At 41.6% G+C, this 19,765-nt stretch overlaps 1 protein-coding gene across 13 annotated transcripts in view; it reads left to right on the forward strand.

Annotated features, from left to right (window-relative positions):
* MBD5 (methyl-CpG binding domain protein 5) overlaps positions 1–10,131 on the forward strand; it is a 429,916-nt gene extending 419,785 nt beyond the window's left edge. For all 13 annotated transcript variants that reach the window (XM_071220653.1, XM_071220654.1, XM_053918640.2 and 10 more), the window contains 2 exons: positions 6,437–6,512; positions 9,447–10,131. In XM_071220653.1, the coding sequence (XP_071076754.1) occupies positions 6,437–6,512; positions 9,447–9,518 (148 nt within the window). In that variant the 3' untranslated portion in view covers positions 9,519–10,131. The remainder of the gene's footprint in view (positions 1–6,436; positions 6,513–9,446) is intronic.
* Positions 10,132–19,765: the final 9,634 nt, after the last annotated feature.

Raw genomic sequence — 19,765 nt, forward strand, 5'->3', positions numbered from 1 at the left:
GGGGAGACTCTCATCATCTCACTGGAGTCTCATTAAAGGATGTCAACTGCAAGGGACCAGCTCCTACTTCGGACTCCTTTGGAAGGTAGCAAGTTGGCACTGGCTGTGATGAGGGCTGAGTGAATGGCCAGACTCGCTTTAAATCTGATCAGGACGCAGTGAGGCAGGTGCCCTCTACCCTGACTGAGTGATACTTCCTATGGAGAGCTTAGTATTAGCATAGGCCTATAAAATTAATACAAGATCTGGATGAAAGGAGGGAGATTGAAAATTACCTACATCACAAGTTTGCAATGGATTGTTTACTATAGAATGTTCAACAGTACTTGTTTAACTGATTTTTTTTAAATCCCCCCAATGTTTTCTCCAGTGAAGCATGAAAGTTAGCGAGATTGTGTGCAAAATACCCAAAACGGGTTGATAACACAGAAATGAAATAACTCCTCCAAATATTTAGGCATAGTGCCTTGAAAAAGCTGTATTTTCCCTATAAATTTGCTATTAAGCAATTTCTGAAAGGTATTGAATAACAAACAGTTATTTTTTTAAATTTTTTCTTCAAAACCAAAACCAGTTTACTCTCTGTAGTGGATTTATATGGGTCCTAAGTGGCATCACCTAAAGGAACTCTGATGAAATCGTAAACTTAGAGTACAGATTGAAGAGGTAAGGAAGAAAGGATGAAGCACACATTAGTAAAAACAGCTTTATTTATACAATGCTCTTGGCTAAGTAGACTGACTTGCCTTGCAAATGCCCAGAAGGATAGATTATATTTTGCACATGTGGTTTATGCATTCACAGGATGGGCCAGAATTACTGAGTCCATTTATAGATGGGGACACTCAGACCGAAATCACTTAAATAATTAGTAGAAGGGCACATATGTGATAAATAATGTGTGGAAGCCAGTCATTTATTTATTCCCCCATTTAAGGAGACTAACAAAAAACCAGTGCTGCAGGACCTGGAGCTCACTGGTGATGAAGACAGATCCAGAAACAAATAAGTAAAACGTTGAAGCTGCAATGACAGTGATGTGTATAGTCCATTTTGGCATAATAGAGAGGTGGCATTAATTCAGGTACAGAAAGACTTGCTAGGGAAGATGATGATGCCTGAGCCAAGCCTTACACACTACGTAAGTACTAGCGAGACAAAAGAAACAGGGACCACGATGGGATGGGGTGGGGTAGTGTTTGGATGGGATCAGCAGCTGGAATTGGGGACTACAAAGTGTCAAACAGGAAACGGGAAGAGATGCAACCACAGGTGTAAGCAGGAACCAGAGTGCAAGGGCCTAGTGAGGGCCCACAGAACCCTTTCTCTCATCGGAAGTGCCTGAAGGAGACAGACAGGTGGTTGGATTTTCACTTTAGATACGGCTATGTGGAGGATAAATTTTAGGGGAGCAATTTTGGAGACAGGGAGACTGTTTAGGGGGCTACAGAAGAAGACAAGGGAGGATGAGGATGGAAGAGAACAATGAGGATGGAGGAGGAGTGTGGTATAGAAATATTTGGGAGGTGAAGCTGACAGACCGTCTTGGTGATTGATCAGCATGTGAAGGAGAGGAAGCAGTCAGGGTTTCAGTTCGGTGACTTGGTGGGTGGTGGAACCCCCAACTGAACGGGAGCGTACAGGGAGAACTGCTGAGTGCTGTGTGGGGTCCCTGTGGGATGGGTTGGACACACAGGTCTGAAACTGGGAAGAGTTTGTATTTGACAATGTAAAAATGGCTGCAATCACACAAGGATACTTTCACCAATTTGAATGGTGCACTAAGGACTGAATAGTGGGGCATTTGAACATTTACAAGAGATACTGAAGAAGATGAGAAGAATGGTCAGGAAGGAGGGGGAGAGTCAGTGGTGGGAGAGTAGGGTGTTAGAAGCCAAAGACTAAACATTTCAGGATGACAAAATGCTCCACAGAGGCCCAGTGAGGCGAGAACCGAACGATCTCCACTGACCTGGGCAATTTGGAGACCAGTGGTACCTCAGTGAAAGCAATTCCCACTGGAGCAGTTGGTAGAAAAGCAAAGTGGCCCTGGGTCTCTACCATTAACGTGAGAGATTCCTGAAAAATAACAGTGGAAGAATTTTTCAGATTACAAAGGTCTGACTGTTTTTGTAGAGTAAGGGGAAAAGACGAGAGGAAGAGACTGAAAGGGGAAGATGGTATTTGGAACAAGATTGCGAAGAGGTTGTTGGTTTTTGACCCGAGACGAAATCCTGTTGCTTTCACTTCATTTTTCTGTGCCCTCGGGTATGTTGCTTAACTCTCTGAGCCTCAGTTCTTCATCTCTAAAAGAGTCATATTTGTATCTACCTCTTAGGATTTTTATAACACAGATAATGTAATTAGAGCCTTAATACCATACTTGGAACATGACAGATATTTAGTAAATAGTTATTTTTGTTACAAAGATACAAGATACAAAATTATCTTTTTGCCAGTTGAAACATTCTGCCACCATCTTAAATGTTTAAAACTTTATGTACTCCTTTTAATCCTCAGTATCCTATAAATTGTACAACAAAAATATCTTTAAATTTATATGCTTATTACAGCCTAATCACAAAAGAAATATTAACATATTTATTGAAGACACTACTCAAGGGTCACTTTGTGCTTAAGAGAAGCAATTGCTTTAAGAAAAAATTCCATAGCTTTTAGACACGTTATGGTTTTCATTTAAGTGAAGATCAAATCTTCTGTCTTATTTGTACATATAAATTATTTGGTAACCTGATTTGTATGAAGCTGAAAAATGATAAAGTAATAAAATAAACCACACTTTAAAACCAAGAAATGATATTTAGTGTGCAAAGTTGTCTTAAATCTTTATACTTTCTCTATGAATTGAGTTTCAGGGTCTAAGGTTCTTCGCGTTTGCCTTCCCCAAATTTGTTCAGTTCTACATGAAGTTGCCTAAATTTTACACTGACAGTGTAGAGCAACATGCAATTTTTCACTTCCCTCTTACTTCTTGTACCACTCACGGACGTGTACCTGGCTTTTGTGTGTGTGTGTGTGTGTGTGTGAAGTTAAGGATAATGTGTAACAATGTATGTAATGAAGATGAGACATAACAACTATTTCCATTAATAACTAGAAATGTGATTATATGGACATCTATTGCTTAATCAAGTAGGTTTTAGAGTGTCCATTAGTAAAAATGTTTATTAAATATCAGCAGGGTATAGGAAATAGCGGAAGAAACACCGCAGGGAGCCCTCTGGCTGGAGGACCAAATTTTGACCAATCATTCATTTCTGGCACTCATGGGGTTTTTTCTCCCTTTTTTTTAAGTTCATTTTTCCCTGACCTGACAAGTGAGTGTAAAAATTGGTCTGCATTTGACATTCAAGTACTTTCATGCCCCACACCTCTGTGTCTATTCTCTTTTGCAAAGTAGTCATTTCTTCCTCTATTAACTACTTAAGTTTGTCAAAGAAAAATAATATTATAATAATTTAGTTTAAACTAATCAAAGATATTTACAAACACTTTAAGTATCTTGTTGAAGAATGAGATCACAAACTCCTAAAATTCTGTCTTTTCATTTGACAAGTAATGTTGAATTATTTATTGGTGAAACCAATTCTAATTGGTTTTACCAATTCTACTTCAAAAGTCATGAAGTATTGTATACAAACAGTTGTCATAATATCTAATTTTTAGGACTGTTGTATGGATTTAATAAGATAATGTATAAAAAGATTTAACACAATTCTTGGCACTTAGAAAATTTTCAAAAAATAGTAGCTATTTTTTTATTAAGGTAAAGGTGAGAGAAACAAGATTTTCTGATGGTTTTTTATGGAAACATTTTACCTTCTGTTCAGACATTTAGGGTTTTATGTACTCAATTTTAAACCCATAAGATCTTATAATCAAATGTATAACAAATAAATATGTTTTAAAACTTATGTTCATATTTTTCAATACAAAAATAAATCTATTTAACACATCACACAAGGGGTGACACGGTTGAACAACTACGCATGCAGGACACTTTCAAGTCCATCTCTAAACAGCCCGCAGAAACCTCGGCCGAGCTCGCCCAGCCCGGCCGTGTCCTGGGGCCAGTTCCTGCCCAGCCACCCAGCATCATGCTTAGCAAACTCCTCATTGGGAAAACAAGGCAGACTGACTCTCCAAGATACCCAGGGCCTCTTAAAACCCAGAATGGGTAGGTAATAAAAGACAGCATATAAATAGGTTATATCAACTTGGACAGTGCTCAAAAACAATGATAACGGGGAAAAAGATTAAGTTGCAGAACAGTGTGTATATCAGGACAACTTTCTGTGTGTATATTTTTTTTTTACTGAATTTATTGGGGTGACATTGACTAATAAAATTACATAGGTTTCAGGTATACAATTCTATAATACATTATCTGTATATTGTATTGTGTGTTCACCACCCAAAGTCAAGTCTCCTTCCATCGCCATTTATCCCCCTGATACCCTTTCCTACCTCTTCCTACCCCCTCTTTCCTTCTAGTAATCACCATGCTGTTGTCTGTATCTATGAGTTTGCGGTGGGTTTTTTTTGGAGGGGTGGTTAATCCCTTCCCCTTTTTCACCCAGCCCTGCAACCCCCTCCCCTCTGACAGCTGTCTGTCAGTTCTCTCTATTAATCAGTCTGTTTCTGTCTTGTTTCCTAGTTTATTTTGTTCATTAGATTGCAAAAACCAATGCAACAACACTAGGTATTGTCCATGGATATATTATGTACAATGTGAAAGCATTCTGGACGGATATACAACACAGTTGCCTTTGGGGAGGAGGGTGGGAGAGGATGGGACCAGGAATTGATGATAAATGGGAACTTTAGTTTTAATTTTTCAAATAAAAAAGACTTAAAGAGGGGGAAAATGCAGACAACTATAATAGAACAACAATAAAATAATTTTTAAAAAACAAAGAAAATATGTAATTTATTAACAGGTTTGTTCTTAGAAATGGGTTTGTTAGGAGTAGTTAATTTATTTTATGCACTTTTCTGCATTGTTTACATTTCTAAAAATAAATGGGAAGAATACGAAAGCTGGAGGCTAGCTTACAGGTCAGCAGAAGGTGAGTGGGAGGGTTTAGGCACTGTATTGCCCTTATAATATAGTTAAAGCCAATACATTAATCTTTCCTTTCAGTTAAATTGACAAGTGCATACTATATGTTTTCCAAAATATAGGGCCGTCATGCTACCTTCGGACACCTATTTTTATGTAGTGAATATAGGCATCCATGACGTGCCTAGCCATGTACTACCCAGGGATGGAAGACTCCAACTTCCCCAAGGTGTACACAGACACTGAATGAGTGACTTGCCCAGCCCTGGGATACGAGGGTAAAACTTGGTGAGGACTGTGGTAAACCGGAAGGCCTCATCTAAAGGCATTTCTCTAAAGTTCACTTGCATATTTAAACACATCATGACCAAATCACATGGGACTGTGAGACAGATTTTTCCACAATTGTAAATCCAATCTCCACACAGATGCTGAGGTACAGTTATGAAAAGTTTTACCTTTGCAGCTTTTCTGGTCATTGTCAGGACAAGATAAATGAAATGAATAACCTTATTCAGAATAATTGGGTGATAATTTGTATGTATAAAGAAGGGGAAATAGGTTAGCAGAATGGACAAAGGGCACATAACTACAGAATTGGATAGTATGGATTTGCCTGATTTTAGTTCAACAGCTTCCTCCTAGATGTAAGTTTCAATACAGGCAAATGTACCGCGTGTGTTACACAAACACGTATAACGGAAGCTGAGTGGGGAGAAAAGGTCGCACAAGAGACAGACACTCTGAGACCGTCATTCTTTATCTGTTGAAATAGTTATGCCATTCTGGTTTTGGGGGAACCGTGGGGGGGCCCAGGCGTGGAAGAAGCCTCGGGTGTGGCGCGTTAACCGTTTCCCATCTGGATATCAGCCTTCGTTTGCTCGACTCCAGAAGCCGGGAGCTCCAGAGAGGGCAGAGGGAGCTCCCTAGTGGCCAGAGCCTGCAATTCAGCCCCTCCGCCCTTCCTCTTGGCCACGTAGCCTGGCTGCCTGCAAAGAAACAGGCCAGAACAGAAGCAATGCAGGGTAGGCTGGAATCTGGGAAGACAAGCTGCATCTATGGGAAAGGAGACCCGTGGCCCAAATTTCTTGCAAAATTATCAGGAAGAAGCACGTGGAAGGGGAAAGAATCCATATCCCCAGTCATGCGTTCATTTTTTCCCCATAATTCTACTTTATCATCAGTATTCAGTAGTGAGAATTCCAGAGTGCTTTGTCATCTGAATTTTCCAAATGCAAATATAAGTAGATTTTCTCTCGTGGAGTTGGTACTTCTGTTTTCTGATTAGGGAATTAAATTGCACATTTGTTTCTTTAATCTATTAATCTGATGTGTTGTTTTCATTAATTCTAGAAGTGGAAAGCTAAATAACCATTTAGAAGCTGCTATTCATGAGGCCATGAGTGAACTGGACAAAATGTCTGGGACTGTAAGTTAATTTATTTTTCCATTATATTGTGTTTCTTTGAAAATAAATTGTATTACACTTTTTTGCTGAAGTCTCTAAATATTGTCAAGCAACTCACATAGCAATGCTAAATTACTAGGCTCAGAAAAAGACTGCTATCAAAAACATTCCAAGTATTTTAAGAAAAAATAACCCAGCAGTATTAACTATATCTTTTTCTGATATAGGTACTGTTAAGTAACTTTTGGGGGGTTTTCCCCACATAGCATTCTTTGAAAATGTGAGCAGGAAAATATTGAAGTTCAAACCACAGCTTTCTGCACTGGACCCTGAGGAGCAGTGACCATTCATCAGTGTTGGCTAAATGTTCAGTGACACAAATTTCACTCTGTCCCTAGAACGAAAGTGAAATTGAACAACAGGGTCAGGATCAAGAGTATGTAGACCTCTCATTTCCCTTCTACTGTTACCTAAAAAAAAAAAAAAACCATTCAGCACAAAATTCTGTTATTAAATTAACTAACACTATAACCTCTGGCTTTAAAGAGGGAGTGTCTACTTTTTCTTTATTGAACAGTACGTGTAATAGTGTTGAATGTGAGCGATGTGATCATTATCCTCCAATTCCCTAATGTAAACCCTTAAAATATAATTCGGGGAATCTGTCTAAAAATGTGAATGATCTAAAGCTATTCAGCTATGAAAGGTCATTTCTTTTACTTTTACTTGACGCTTTGTGTTAACAAGGTTATCTGAAACCCATCGAGTGGCTATTGCCTGACAGGTACACAGTAGAGAATCACAGAGTGTCTGGATTGTTATGGGCTTTAAAGATTCTGTGATCCAACCCATCATTTCACAGATGGGTGAGTTGAGGCCCTGAGATGTGAAATTTCCTGATAGAATTATGGGGAAAGTCTGGAACAGGGATTATACATTCAACCTTCTAGGACCAAACAATGTCAATAGGTCAGGTGTGTTAGGTATGAGAAAAACAGCCATGCGAGTGGACTGAGAGGTGCCCACCAAGATGCACTGGTCAGGGTAGGCTGCCTACCACCTGTGAGTCTCAGTCTCGGAGGCTCAACACGGTAAAGGTTCATGCAGGTCTGATTCTAGTTGGTGCAGGTCTTGCTCCGCACATTTATTCAGTGGCTCAGGCTCTTTCTGTATCTAGTGTCCGCTATTCCTTAGAGTCTCAGAGTGCTCCGTTATATCCTTTGCATCCAGCCCAGCCGCTGCGAGAAGAGTGTACACAAAGGTAGTCACCAGGATAAGTTTTATGGGCAAGGCCTGGATGCTCATCACTTCTGCTGACTTTCCTGGCCTGACCCAAGCACGTGGCCCTCTTACCATTATACCATGTGCCTGCTCAGGAAGAAGAGAACATGGGTTTGGCGAGCATCTCACTAGTGTCTGCTCGGGGCATTGGGCCTTCGTGGCCAGCAGGCGGTTGGAGCCATAGGGACTGCGGCGACCCTGAGGGTGGGCCCTGTCCAGAGGAGCGCCTCTTTCCAAGCTCCGGCACGTCTGCACCGTATGGGAAATTGCACCAGTGTTGCAAGATTTTCCTATTTTTTGTGAGATGCCAGAAGTCTAGAAATAAAATTTCCCTCCCCCCTCTTTCTTTTTTTAAGTGTTGACAACTGGGTTTAACATATTAAAACATCATATGGCTAAACAAAATACCTTTTCAGGCCACATTTGGCCCAGGGGTTACTAATTTACATTCTTGAATAAAGGCTTTTTTCCTCAGTTATAAAATGATTTCAGTTATAGCTCCTTATCAGAAACTAATGACTTTTAAAAATGTATATGAAGGGGTTAGGAAAAAGAGGCAGTTTGAAAAGCTCATACATGTTACTGTAAACATTTAAATATTATTTTTGACAAAGTTTTCTGCATTTGACCCTGAAGAGCATTGGCCTTTGCTGTTATATAAACATTATTTTTAAAACATACAGTAGAGCCAACTTGTAGTGGATCTCAAGAGCTGATTGTTCGTAGCTCTTCCTAACTCTAAATTCTGTGACATCACATTGGTAGCTTGAAATTGACCACGGCAGAAGTAGTTACACCCTGGAAATTGGCTCGTGCTACAGTGCACTTTAGTCCCTCCACAGGGAGCTGGTTGTTAAGCATTTGCTGCGCTGCTGCCTTGGGTCTGTCCTGCCTGTCCTGGGTCTTGACTTTGCCCTCTCTTATTAGTAGTCACCATACCACGAGGGGCACCCAGTCACCCCTCTAGCACCTGCCCTCTGCCCCTCAGCACCACACCTGCTGTCTCCCACATTCTCTGTGAATGCTTCCCCTCTGCTCCGTCTGATATACAGCCCTGAATCCTGCTAGTTTCTGTGTTAGTTGATAAAGATGAGTTGTATCAATTGCTCTTCCCAGACTACACAGGCTTCGCTCTGCCAACAGATGGTAGCGGTGCTCTACTTTCCATCCTGACTCTCCTCACACACAAACTGCCTCGGGCCAAGGGCCTTCCTATCACTGACCCTTCTTAGTAGTTGTAAAATAAGTAGGGTGACGGGGTGAAGAAAAAACATGATTGGTGTGCCTTTACCCACTTTCCAGATTCTAGTGACCTCGATATCCGGGGCTCTCTGACAGGAAAGGTTTCATTTTCATCTTTAATGGACAGTGGCAGGAGCAACTGCCCATCACATTTTCCACACGTGAATATTTCCAGTTCCCCCCGTACGTTCCACTGTTTTGGGGGCCCACAGAATGTGCTCTGCTTAGAAGTTTCTAGGGTCCTCCTATTCTGTAGTGACTGTGGGCACACTGAGATCCAGGGTCTTGGTCAAAATTTTGAATGCCCCGCAATAGCAGTGATTGAAAAATGAAAGCCTGAGTTTTTTTCTCTACTCTGTTTCTATATCAGAATCATACGATATTTACGATTTCAACCTCTGTTGTTGTTTTGTCCCGCCTCTTCATTTCCAGGTTCACCAAATCCCCCAGGGAGACAGACAAATGAGACCCCCCAAACCCAAAAGGAGGAAGATCTCCAGATAACAGGGACTACTCCGCCACGCACAGTATTTATTCAAGGGACGTGCACAGATGTGTCTATATATAGGTATTGATATAGCCACTGTTATATCAATACTTATACTATGGCAGAGAGCTCCCACCACCACAGGGTGCTAACAGAAACGTGATACAGTATTTTTTTGGTCAGGAAAGGTAATGAATGCTGGAAAAAACAATCAAAATCCCTGAATATTGAGAGTGATAAATGGTCAAGAGATTACTAAGAAACTCTTTTTTCTATAATACTAAAATTGTGATTATAAGAAATAGTCCAAATGTTTCTGAGGAATTTTCAATGTTGTATATAGAAAATACAGAATTTCATGGCGATATCAGAAATGTAAATATTGTACAATATTGTCATGTACAAGCGTACCTAATGCACACTTTATCTTTTATTGTACAAAGAAATAGTGTACAAAATTCTTTGGTTTCTATGGAGTACACCTACCAGAGACTACCAGTGTAAAGTGATAAATAAAAATACAACCTAAATGCTTTTCTATGATAATGTAAAAGATGCTGTTTTTGTATTTAACAGCAGAGAAGAGGCATGATGCTGTATTCCCTGAATTATGACATGCACTGCACACCACTGAGTGTCCACTTGTATTGTCTGTTTGCGATGAACCTGGCCTGGAAGCGCTGGACTGGACTTCGGGTGTCCAGGAAATTGAAAGCTTGCAGATTTCTAAAGGGATGAGGGCTCACAGGTCTAAATTAAGAATTCAGAAACTGCAACCATTTGTTGCATATTTTTTTTACCTAAGTTTTAAAGTAGAATAGGTTTTATAAAGAAATCTTAGAAGGACTATTTTACTCAGTCATTTCTGTAGGCAACATTCAGTAGCCACCTGTTGAACTACATAGTTTATGCTGCACCACCATCAATGCCCAGAGTTGAGTTTTCTTGCAGACAGTACCTGGCAAGGTAAAACTTTCTGTTCCCATACACAGAGGCTAAAGCCCCACTTTGAAATCATTATCAGAAGTAAGGGTGATTATAATTCAGTTTTTCTTTAGTAGCAAAAAGAAATATGAATCATCAGAGCAAATTTCATATACCCATTCATCAATATTACTTAAACCAGAAGTCAAGGTGGCTTACAAAATTATTAGCAATGGTAATTTTTTATCAGTATTATGTAACATATCAGATTTATTTTATTTAAAGAATTATTTATACCATTAACAGATTCTTATATATATATATTAATGTGGCTAAATGTGCAGGTTAAATCTATTAACCAAATTATTTATATTATATTAAGTAAGAAAAAAATTGAAGCAAATGTAGAAAGAAAATACTACATTACAAGTATACAAACCTAAAACTGTGAGCCATTGTAAAGTACAAGGTTATTAATAAGAAATGTAGCACAACATAATTTTCCGTCTTTTTTTCACAATTTTTGTAGTGGTGGTAATAATCTTATCTCCCAGGCAGTTGAGCAAATTTTCAGGCCTCCAGCCTGACTTCTGTTGGCGAATTGTCAAAAGAAGTCCATTATCCCTTTATTCCTATTACTACTAGCCTCCACCTCCAAATCCTTATACTTCTAGGGAGCGCTGCCTCGTCCCCCTAGCCTGGGGCTCACTCAACAGCTTGAAGATTGGGCTGCTGGGAGGCCCTGCCTAGCTGACCCTGACCCCCAAGTGCCCGCCACCTCCTTCACTCCTTCTCTCATCCTGCCCCAAACTCCTCAGTCCCGTGATGTGGCAGAGTTCCAGTAACTCAGGAAAAAGGGGACCAAGGTCATTCCTCCATTTGGTTTCTTGGGGCCACACCACAGAGCACTGCACCTGAGCTCACTGTTGATATCCACAGCTCTTAATTCTTCCCCCAGGTCTCCTGTGTCCCTGTGTCCTTCCCACTCCCACCCTCAGCCCTACCCCCAAGCCTGCTGGCATGCAGCGGCCACCACGGCCTGGTGGCCCGCAGGCAGGCACCCTTCCTTCGGGGGTAGGTTGGTTTTGTCCTTCATACAGCGGTGGGATGGCCTGCCCAGTCCTTCATGTAGGCGCCTCCAGTAATCTTGTGTGTGGTTTAGTTGGCACATTTTTGTTATAAGTTGATGTGTTTGGTATGTTAAAACCATTAATGTTGTCCATTTTTCTGCACCAACCTGTTTTTCTACTGTTTTGTTTACACGGCTGTTTTTATTCACAGAGAGGTGCCCATGTCTGTGTGTTGGGGTGGGGTGTGTGTCGATATGCAGAGGTTTTCATAGCCTTTGCTTTTTTGTCTTCAGGCTGAGTTTGTGTCAACCAAGCCTTCTTTTTTGATATCCTAAACTAACTGGGTCTGTGCTCCCCCCACCTATGTGTACTTTACATCAGTAGACCATGTAAAGTATGTTTGCGCCCACGATTTCCCTGGCCGCTCACGGCTTCGATGTGGGTACTAGGCGATGTCTCAGTCCACACGGGTTTTCCCCTTCCTCTTTTGCAGTTCTGTGGTTTCGTGTAAGCAGTCGTTGTAAATATTGTTAGCGTTACAGGTCATGCAGTGCTGTAACATTTTTTTTTAAATGTTGCACCTACTTTACGATTAAAAAATTGGTCACCGTACTTGAATTTTGCCCATAGAGCCATTTCTTTCTCTTTGTACTGAAGCCAATTAGTTTTTTTTAAATGAAGGCTAGCCCTTCTACATTAATACTTTTTTTTATTCCCTAAAATAAGTTTTTTTCCCCCAACATGTCTGAGAACAGCAACAGACTGAAGAATTTTTGTTCCTTTAAAGAACAGGATAGTCTCCCTTGGAAAAGGAAATCTAATTTTCTTCTGTTCCCTTAACAGTCTTAGGAAGCACAAGGAGAATAGCCTATACCTTTAAGTAGTTTTCAAAGATGATTTCAAATGAGTGAATATTAACAGAGCACCTCTTGTTTGATTTGTCTTATTTGTGGCATTAAAAGCAATCAGCGTTTTTATTTATTTAAAGGAACATATTGGGTTTGTACTTTTCAGTTCTACTGTGAATATAAATGCTTTAAGAAGAATAGTCATCCCTTGTGATATCATGGGCCACTTTTAGTCTTTTATTTAGACCCTGAGTTATTTGCTATGTCTGTGTTTGTTTGTTTGTTTTTTAATTAAACCCAACCTTCTTTTTCGAACATAACGCACTAGAATTGTGGGAGGAGTGGAGGGCAGTTCTTTTGCTTTCTGTAAGTTTTATGAAGATTCTCCACTGACTTGTCCGCTGACGGGATTTGTTCCTCATTCCAGACCAGGATAACACATGGTGGTTAACTCTCGTAATCTGCCACGCAGTTTGCAACATTCCCTTGGAAGTCACAGGCATTTCAGGTTGAGATTTTAAAATCTAAGACGCTTAAGATGCTGGTGACATCATTCTTTCTAAAAAGAAAGCCAAGGATTCTAGACCTCACCAAAAATGGGATATCTTGTTTACTCTGCCCATTCATGCCCAGATGGTGTAATGCAAGACTCAGGACCAGTCACTGTAATGTATAAAGTGAGTTATGCATTACTTATTCCATTGGGGGCTACGAACAAATAATATCAACCAGTCAGAACTGTAGTAGAGAACTGTAATATTGAATTAGTTTATCTTTTCTTTCATTCACTCTATCACATTTGCATTAGCCAAAGAGATAAGAACATTAGTAATTCATATGTGTAAAAAAACCCCGAAGTGATTATTAAATCAGTGAGCCAAAAAGCAATAAACAAGCATGGGATATCCTGCTAACAGTGGGGAGTCTGATATAGAAAAAATATACAAAAAGGGATTTTCTTAAATATAAAAGATTAATTTGTATCTACTGTAAATGTGTATTATCAGCCTTATCTGCTTTTATACACACTGTGTGTGTGCCTTCAGTGACCTTTTATAAACCGGAAAAAATGATTGATTTACTAATTTGCTATGTAAATACAAAGTTGTCTATAAATTGGAAAATTTGATGCCAGATGGCTTCACAATATACAAATGTGTTTTGTAACATCATGCCTTTATGGATTAAGTATAAATACACTGGATTGTCTGTGTAGAAGAGTAGCAGTTTACATTTCACCTGCATTTCAAGTGAATATCTTTGTCCAAATGGTTACAATCTTAGGAAAAGAAAATGACATGAGCATTTTCAATGTGGAAAACAAATATGATGTTGAATTCACCAAAATTCCTTTTACACTCAAGTCTTTTCAATTCCTTGCTAAATGCCTTATATTGTGAGATTTCCTTAGGAAATTCATGAATCCGGGTCTGGGCTCTACCTAGGAACCCTCTCCACACCGAATTATTCTATGTTAAACACAGGCTACGCATCTTAATTTCTAAATCACAGGCAGGGAGATAACCACAACCACCTTATTGCTTTTAACTTATTTTCTGCTTTATTTCCATGCATCTGGGAAGGCACCACACAGACAAACAGGGCCCAGTTCTTGTGTGCCAAGAATGTCCTCTCCACTCAGGGCCCGTCAGCCTTGGCTCTGTGAACACTCTGGGTGAGATCAGTCTGTGTTGTGGGGGCCGTCCTGTGCATTGTAGGGTGTTTGGCAGCTTCCCTGGACTCTACCCACCAGATGCCAGTAGCATCCCTTCCAAATGGTGACAATCAAAAATGAGTCCACACGGTGCCAAATGCCTCCTGGAGTGGGAGTCGGGGCTGGGCGTGGGAGACAAAGTGAGCTTTGAAAGCCACTGGCTGAACGGAATCAGTTAGGGAGCATATGTCTGTGTAAAATACGGGCATGTTTTGCGTGCTGTAATCAACGGGAAACTGATTCCTAGACCAAAATCCAAAACAAAACCCATGCCAAGTGAGTGCTTCTCAATCCGTGGTTAAGGAAGTGAATGCGTTAGCTTTGGTTTCATTTTGAACACATTTGACACTTCGATCATAAGATCCAGGACAACCATGTTTTGAGAACTCCCAGGTAAGGCTTAGGAGAGTAACCTAAATACCATGGTTCTCAGTGTTCGAGAAGACTGATAGCCCGCTTTGGGTAATGCAAGGAGGAGCTAATGACAGGGTAGCTCCCTCCCCTGGTCGAGATGAGGAAGTAGTTTAGGGGACCATGTTATATACATATCTTAACAGCTCTCTACAGCAGTCTGGTTCAGTAACGGGTAGTTATTGTGTGATCCTCTTATTTATAAGTTTTTATAGAAGCAGTTCAATAGATCTTATAGATGTCATGGATAAATTTATTCATTCAATAAATATTTATGGACTTCTACTCTATGCCACATCCTGTGTGTGGCAATGGGGATACAATCGTGACTAAGACAGACCCCATTCTCTGCCCTCACAAAGCTGCCCACGGAGATGGCCGATGACACATGTGAGTGCAATAAAAGGTGATAGGGCTGGGATAGGGAAGCCCATCGCTAGTGCCTGGCCTAACTTAATGGGGATGGGGCTTCGGTGAGGATCAAGGAAGATGAATAGGGTTAGTCAGGCAAAGGAGAGGTGTGTGGCGTAGAGGGGCATAACAGAGAGTGAGGTGGGGACAGAGAGAACAGATGTGTAAGGCTTGGAGGTGGCAGAAGTACGAGGGAAGAATAGAAAGCAAGAGGAAGTTAGGAAGAGAAAGGGAGCAAAGGGCAAAGTGAGGGTCTGGGCGAGTCTTGTCAAGACTTTGCACTTGAGCATCACAGTAATGGGGAGCTATTGTAGGGTTCTCGGGGGGGGGTGATATGGTCAGACTTGTGTTTAAAAATATTCTTCTGATTGCAGTGTGGAGAGGAGGCATTTGAAGGGGGACAACACTGAGGAACATAGCCGTCATGTCAGGTGCAGCATTTTTAAAAAGCCTGTACTTCCCCAGAAACTAAAATAAAATATGGAGCCACTCTAATTCTTCTTATTACATTTGTTGAGGAAGTTCCATCCCAGTCTTGACAGATGTATATAAATATATGTTTAAGTTCACTTCAGTGGTCATAAGGAAATGCTTCACTTATGATTTTTGCCAACAATATTCATTCCCTATTTCTTTCACACAACTGAGTGAGCTGTTGGCAGAGCAATAGTGTTCCTACTTGATGATCAGAGGTTGGGAAAGTTTAATCTCTCAAAGCCTCTGGTTAAACGGTTAGAAAGCAAGTCCCGCCAACTTGCTGCCCCGTACACAGGTAAGTATGGATCAGGTATGGAGCTTTGGAGTGACCACTTCACCCTGCATACAGCCACAGGAAAACAGGAAGCTGGAGAGGAGGACCCAAGGTGCGGGAGGTACCAGGTGAGCACCAAGGAGATGAAAGCACAGGAAAGTGGGACCTCAGGGAGTCCAAGCCCAGAACAAGGCCATCGGGCTGCATGGACCTCTGCCCTGCAGCCGGGGAGACCACAGTGGCCTTTCAGCATCCACTCCAGCCCATGATTATATTCACGCCCTTCAAAGTATCCCCCACCACAATTAGTCACCTCCTATATTCAATGAACATTGAACTTGAGGGGGTTTTAAAGCTAATTATTGGCTTAAAAAAAAAAAGCAGAGGCAATGCAATAAGAGGCATTCATTTCTATGAGGCAGAGGCCACAAATAGGTCTTCCCTCCAGCACAGGGTCCTGTACACAGGAAACGGACCCTCACAGGGAGACTGCCCATCACCACATTTACAAATTGGGCCCTGGAGAGGGATTCTCCACATTGAAATCCAGGCTTTGCCCCTAGCTAGTTGACTTGGGGCAAGTTACTTAACCTATCTATGTTTAGCTTCACCTACAAAAGGGGATAATAGCACTTTCTTTGTGGGGCTGATTAAAGGTTGAATAAGATAACGCCCGGTAAAGCAGGCAGTGGAATGTTTACTGTTAACCTGCAGTAGAAAAGGTTTAGATTAGAAAAGGGAACTTCCTGCCAGTGACCAGTGACAGCCCTAAGGAGGAGCTGCCGGGACTTCCCAGGAAGTCTTCAAAGGCAGGAAAGTGGTTTGCCCATCTGGGGCAGTTCTGACAAAGCAAACTGCACCATGGAGACCTTTTCTGGTTCTCCGCGCCCAGCCCATAGTTTCTGGATCGACCTCCCAGGGTGTTTCTTAGATAAACTCTACTGTCCATAATGCCACATGCAGAAATACACCAGCAAAATGATTTCCCAATAAAATAGCCTGCAAAATAATTTATCCAGGAAGCTAAGGGCATGGCTGTGATAACCAGAAGAGAAGCAGAACTTCTAACCTTCAGCCTCAGAGTGAAATTGGAAAGGGCTCTTCAAAGAAGTAGCTCAAGATGTGAAAATTATAAGCAACCTAAAATCACTCATCAGAGAATGCAGAGTTTAGAACAGGGAAAAGTGTATTTGACTTAAGAGACTGAAATTTGGGGTCCTAGTTCTTCATACAGACAGGTGTGATCACTGAAAAGAACCTGGGTCCCGCCTCCAGGGGTGTGAAGCCAGTTATTCATTAGCTGTGTGACCTCAGGCAAATGACATACTCCAAGCCTTTGTTTCATCTTCTGGAAAGTGAGACTAAAAGAACCTACCTCATAAAATTGCTTAAGGATTAAATAAATTTTGTGAGTGATAGGCGTAGAATTAAGTGCTATGCAAGTCTAGCTGTTATCATTATTATTACTATTAATAATACAGGCTGAGTCACACTCAGTTCCTTCATCCATAGATGGGAATGGGGTAGCCTCACATATCTTTTTAAAAAATAAAAAGATTTTACTTATTTTTAGAGAGGAAAAGGGAAGAAGAAAGAAAGGGAGAGAAACGTCAATGTGTGGTTGCCTCTCAAGCACCCCCTACTGGGGACCTGGCCCGAAACCCAGGCATGTGTCCTGACTGGGAATCTGACCCGTGACACTTTAGTTCACAGGCTGGCACTCAGTCCACTGAGCCACACCAGCCAGGGCAGCCTTCACGTATCTTAAAGAAAGAACCAGGCTTCTGTGGGGGGGTCATTTAAGAGGGGCCATTTAACCATTTATTTCTCTTTCCTGTTTTAAACTCAGGTCCTCTTGAGAGGAGCGAGATTTTTGAATGAAGCAAGAGTCAGTTCCCCAAAGGTGTGAGGATATGCAAGGGGGAGGCAAGTGTCCATCCTATCCTAGGTTAGCTGTACTCGGAGGACAAGCGTGATCGTGAAAAGAGATGATACCACTAGGCGTGCTTTTAAAAGACAGGAGAGAACTAATAATCTAAACTAGTAATATTTTTAAGTGCTATGAAGGATTTTTTTTTAAGATTTTATTTATGTATTTTTAGGGAGAGGGGAAGGGAGGGAGAAAGTTAGGGAATCATTGATGTGTGAGAGAAACATTGATCTGTTGCCTCTGGAATGCCCCCTACTGGGGACCTGGCCCACAACCCAAACATGTGCCCTGACTGGGAATCAAACCGGCAACCTTTCGGTTCGCAGGCTGGCACTTAATCCACTGAGCCACACCGGCCAGGGTGAATTTTTATTATTTATTTATTTATTTATTTATTTATTGGAAGCTGATATCTAAATACTTCGAATTTTCAGGCTGTGTAACCTTACACACATCTTGCTAAAAGAGGGGGTGGAATCTGTCAAGCACTGACGGAGGGAGATGATTTAGCTAAACACGTACCTTCCCAGCCTCAGGGCCTCTTCAAGGTTTCCCGTGTGCTCAGCGAGCTGGGCCACTGCTGCACACCGCGTGTGGGGCTGGGAGGACTGGTCACCGAGGCTTTGGTTCCTGGACTGTGGCTGCATCCCCAGAACGTAGCTCTCCCTGCCAAGTTAATCTTTCAAAGCTTTCGCGGTCAGGGATGATATCCTTAGGAAATCTTCTGTGACCTTTTACAGGCTCTTTCTCCCTTTTCCAATCAAATAGGGATTATTTCGAATTACTGGTTCTTTCAAATTTCAAAACAAGCATGGAGGGTCAGGAGCCTGTGATTTTAGGCTGACTCTGACTGTTCTGATTTATTTGGCAAAGAATGGGAAGCAAAAATTCGCAGGACTGGAAAAGAAAGCATGCAAGAATCGGTCGGAGAAATGCACAGGCTCTCTCTGGACAAGCCATCTGTCTGAGCCAGAGTCAGAAAGGCGAAGGGAGACTGTTTCCTCCCCTCTCTCCGGGCTTCCCAGCTCTTCCCCGTGCATCCAGGGCAATCATGGACCAGGTGAGGCATCTTAAGAGGGAGGGTGAAGTGTGTGTCTTGTGCCTGGAAGGCAACTGGGTCAGCCCAAAGACTTCAGGCCATAGCAACTGCCCCTCAGGGAGCCCGTAGCTTTCTGGGCAGAGAACAAAACAAAGAAGAGGTGTAGTTCCTGCCTCAAAGAGTAGCTTTGTTCTCAAGCAATGCTTTCCAAATTTTACTGACAGAAATTCTTATCTGTAAGATAATTAAATTGAGGACATACCATATACAGATACAAGCATGTGTATGTGTGTGTACAAAACAGAAATTAGGAGAGGCTGAGATTAATGGAACAGAAATGAAAGTTTCGACATTTCTCTCTCTCACCCCGGAGGATTACCTTGCGTGGTGCCTGTAGTGTGTGTGCCTGCAACTTCAGAAATCACTCGGAGTGATGAGATGCTGGGAGGGCATAATACGTTTCTCCCACGAGCAGAGCCAGTGACGGAACTAGACCACCGAAGGGGAGACCTGGTTTTTCTTACTCAATTTTCTATGCTCAATTCTAATTAAATTGTAAAGGAGACAAGAAAGGAAGGAAAGCATTCCTGAAAATCTGATAACTACTATGGAGTGTATGTTTTATATTAGGTTATGTGAAAAGCATTGATCTTTCAATACGTTCAAACTGTCTACCAAATACATGTCTTTAAACGTGAGAGAGGTCCCTACCAGGTTCCGCCATCTGGCCATCTGTTCCGGACAGCGGCCAACCCACTGTGCGCGGGGCTGACCCCAGGCCCAGCATTGCCCACGCCACACTTTTAGGAGCAAGCGGGTTTGCTGATGGCTCACAGACCTGGGCCAGGCACCCTAATTGTGCATGCACACGTGCCTCCCTGCACTTCCAGCCTCAGAAGAGCTCTGGAACTTTTTCAACAGGTAACCCAAAAAGTGGTTCTAGGCAGCTCACTCACAAAGTCATGGTACTGTGGGAAAAGCAGAACTGGGTTCTAGTCTTAGCTCTGCTGTGGCTACGTGACCGTGGGCTCTTCTGAACCTTGAGTTTTCTCATATATCTGTAAGGGCACTGATATTACCCTGCATGCCCCACAGAGTTATCGTGAAGTTCACATGAATGTACAAATAAAGGTATTTTGCAAAAAAAAATCATGCAGACCATCATA

The sequence above is a fragment of the Desmodus rotundus genome, chromosome 2, assembly GCF_022682495.2.
Source record: "Desmodus rotundus isolate HL8 chromosome 2, HLdesRot8A.1, whole genome shotgun sequence".
Classification (NCBI taxonomy): Eukaryota; Metazoa; Chordata; class Mammalia; order Chiroptera; family Phyllostomidae; genus Desmodus; species Desmodus rotundus.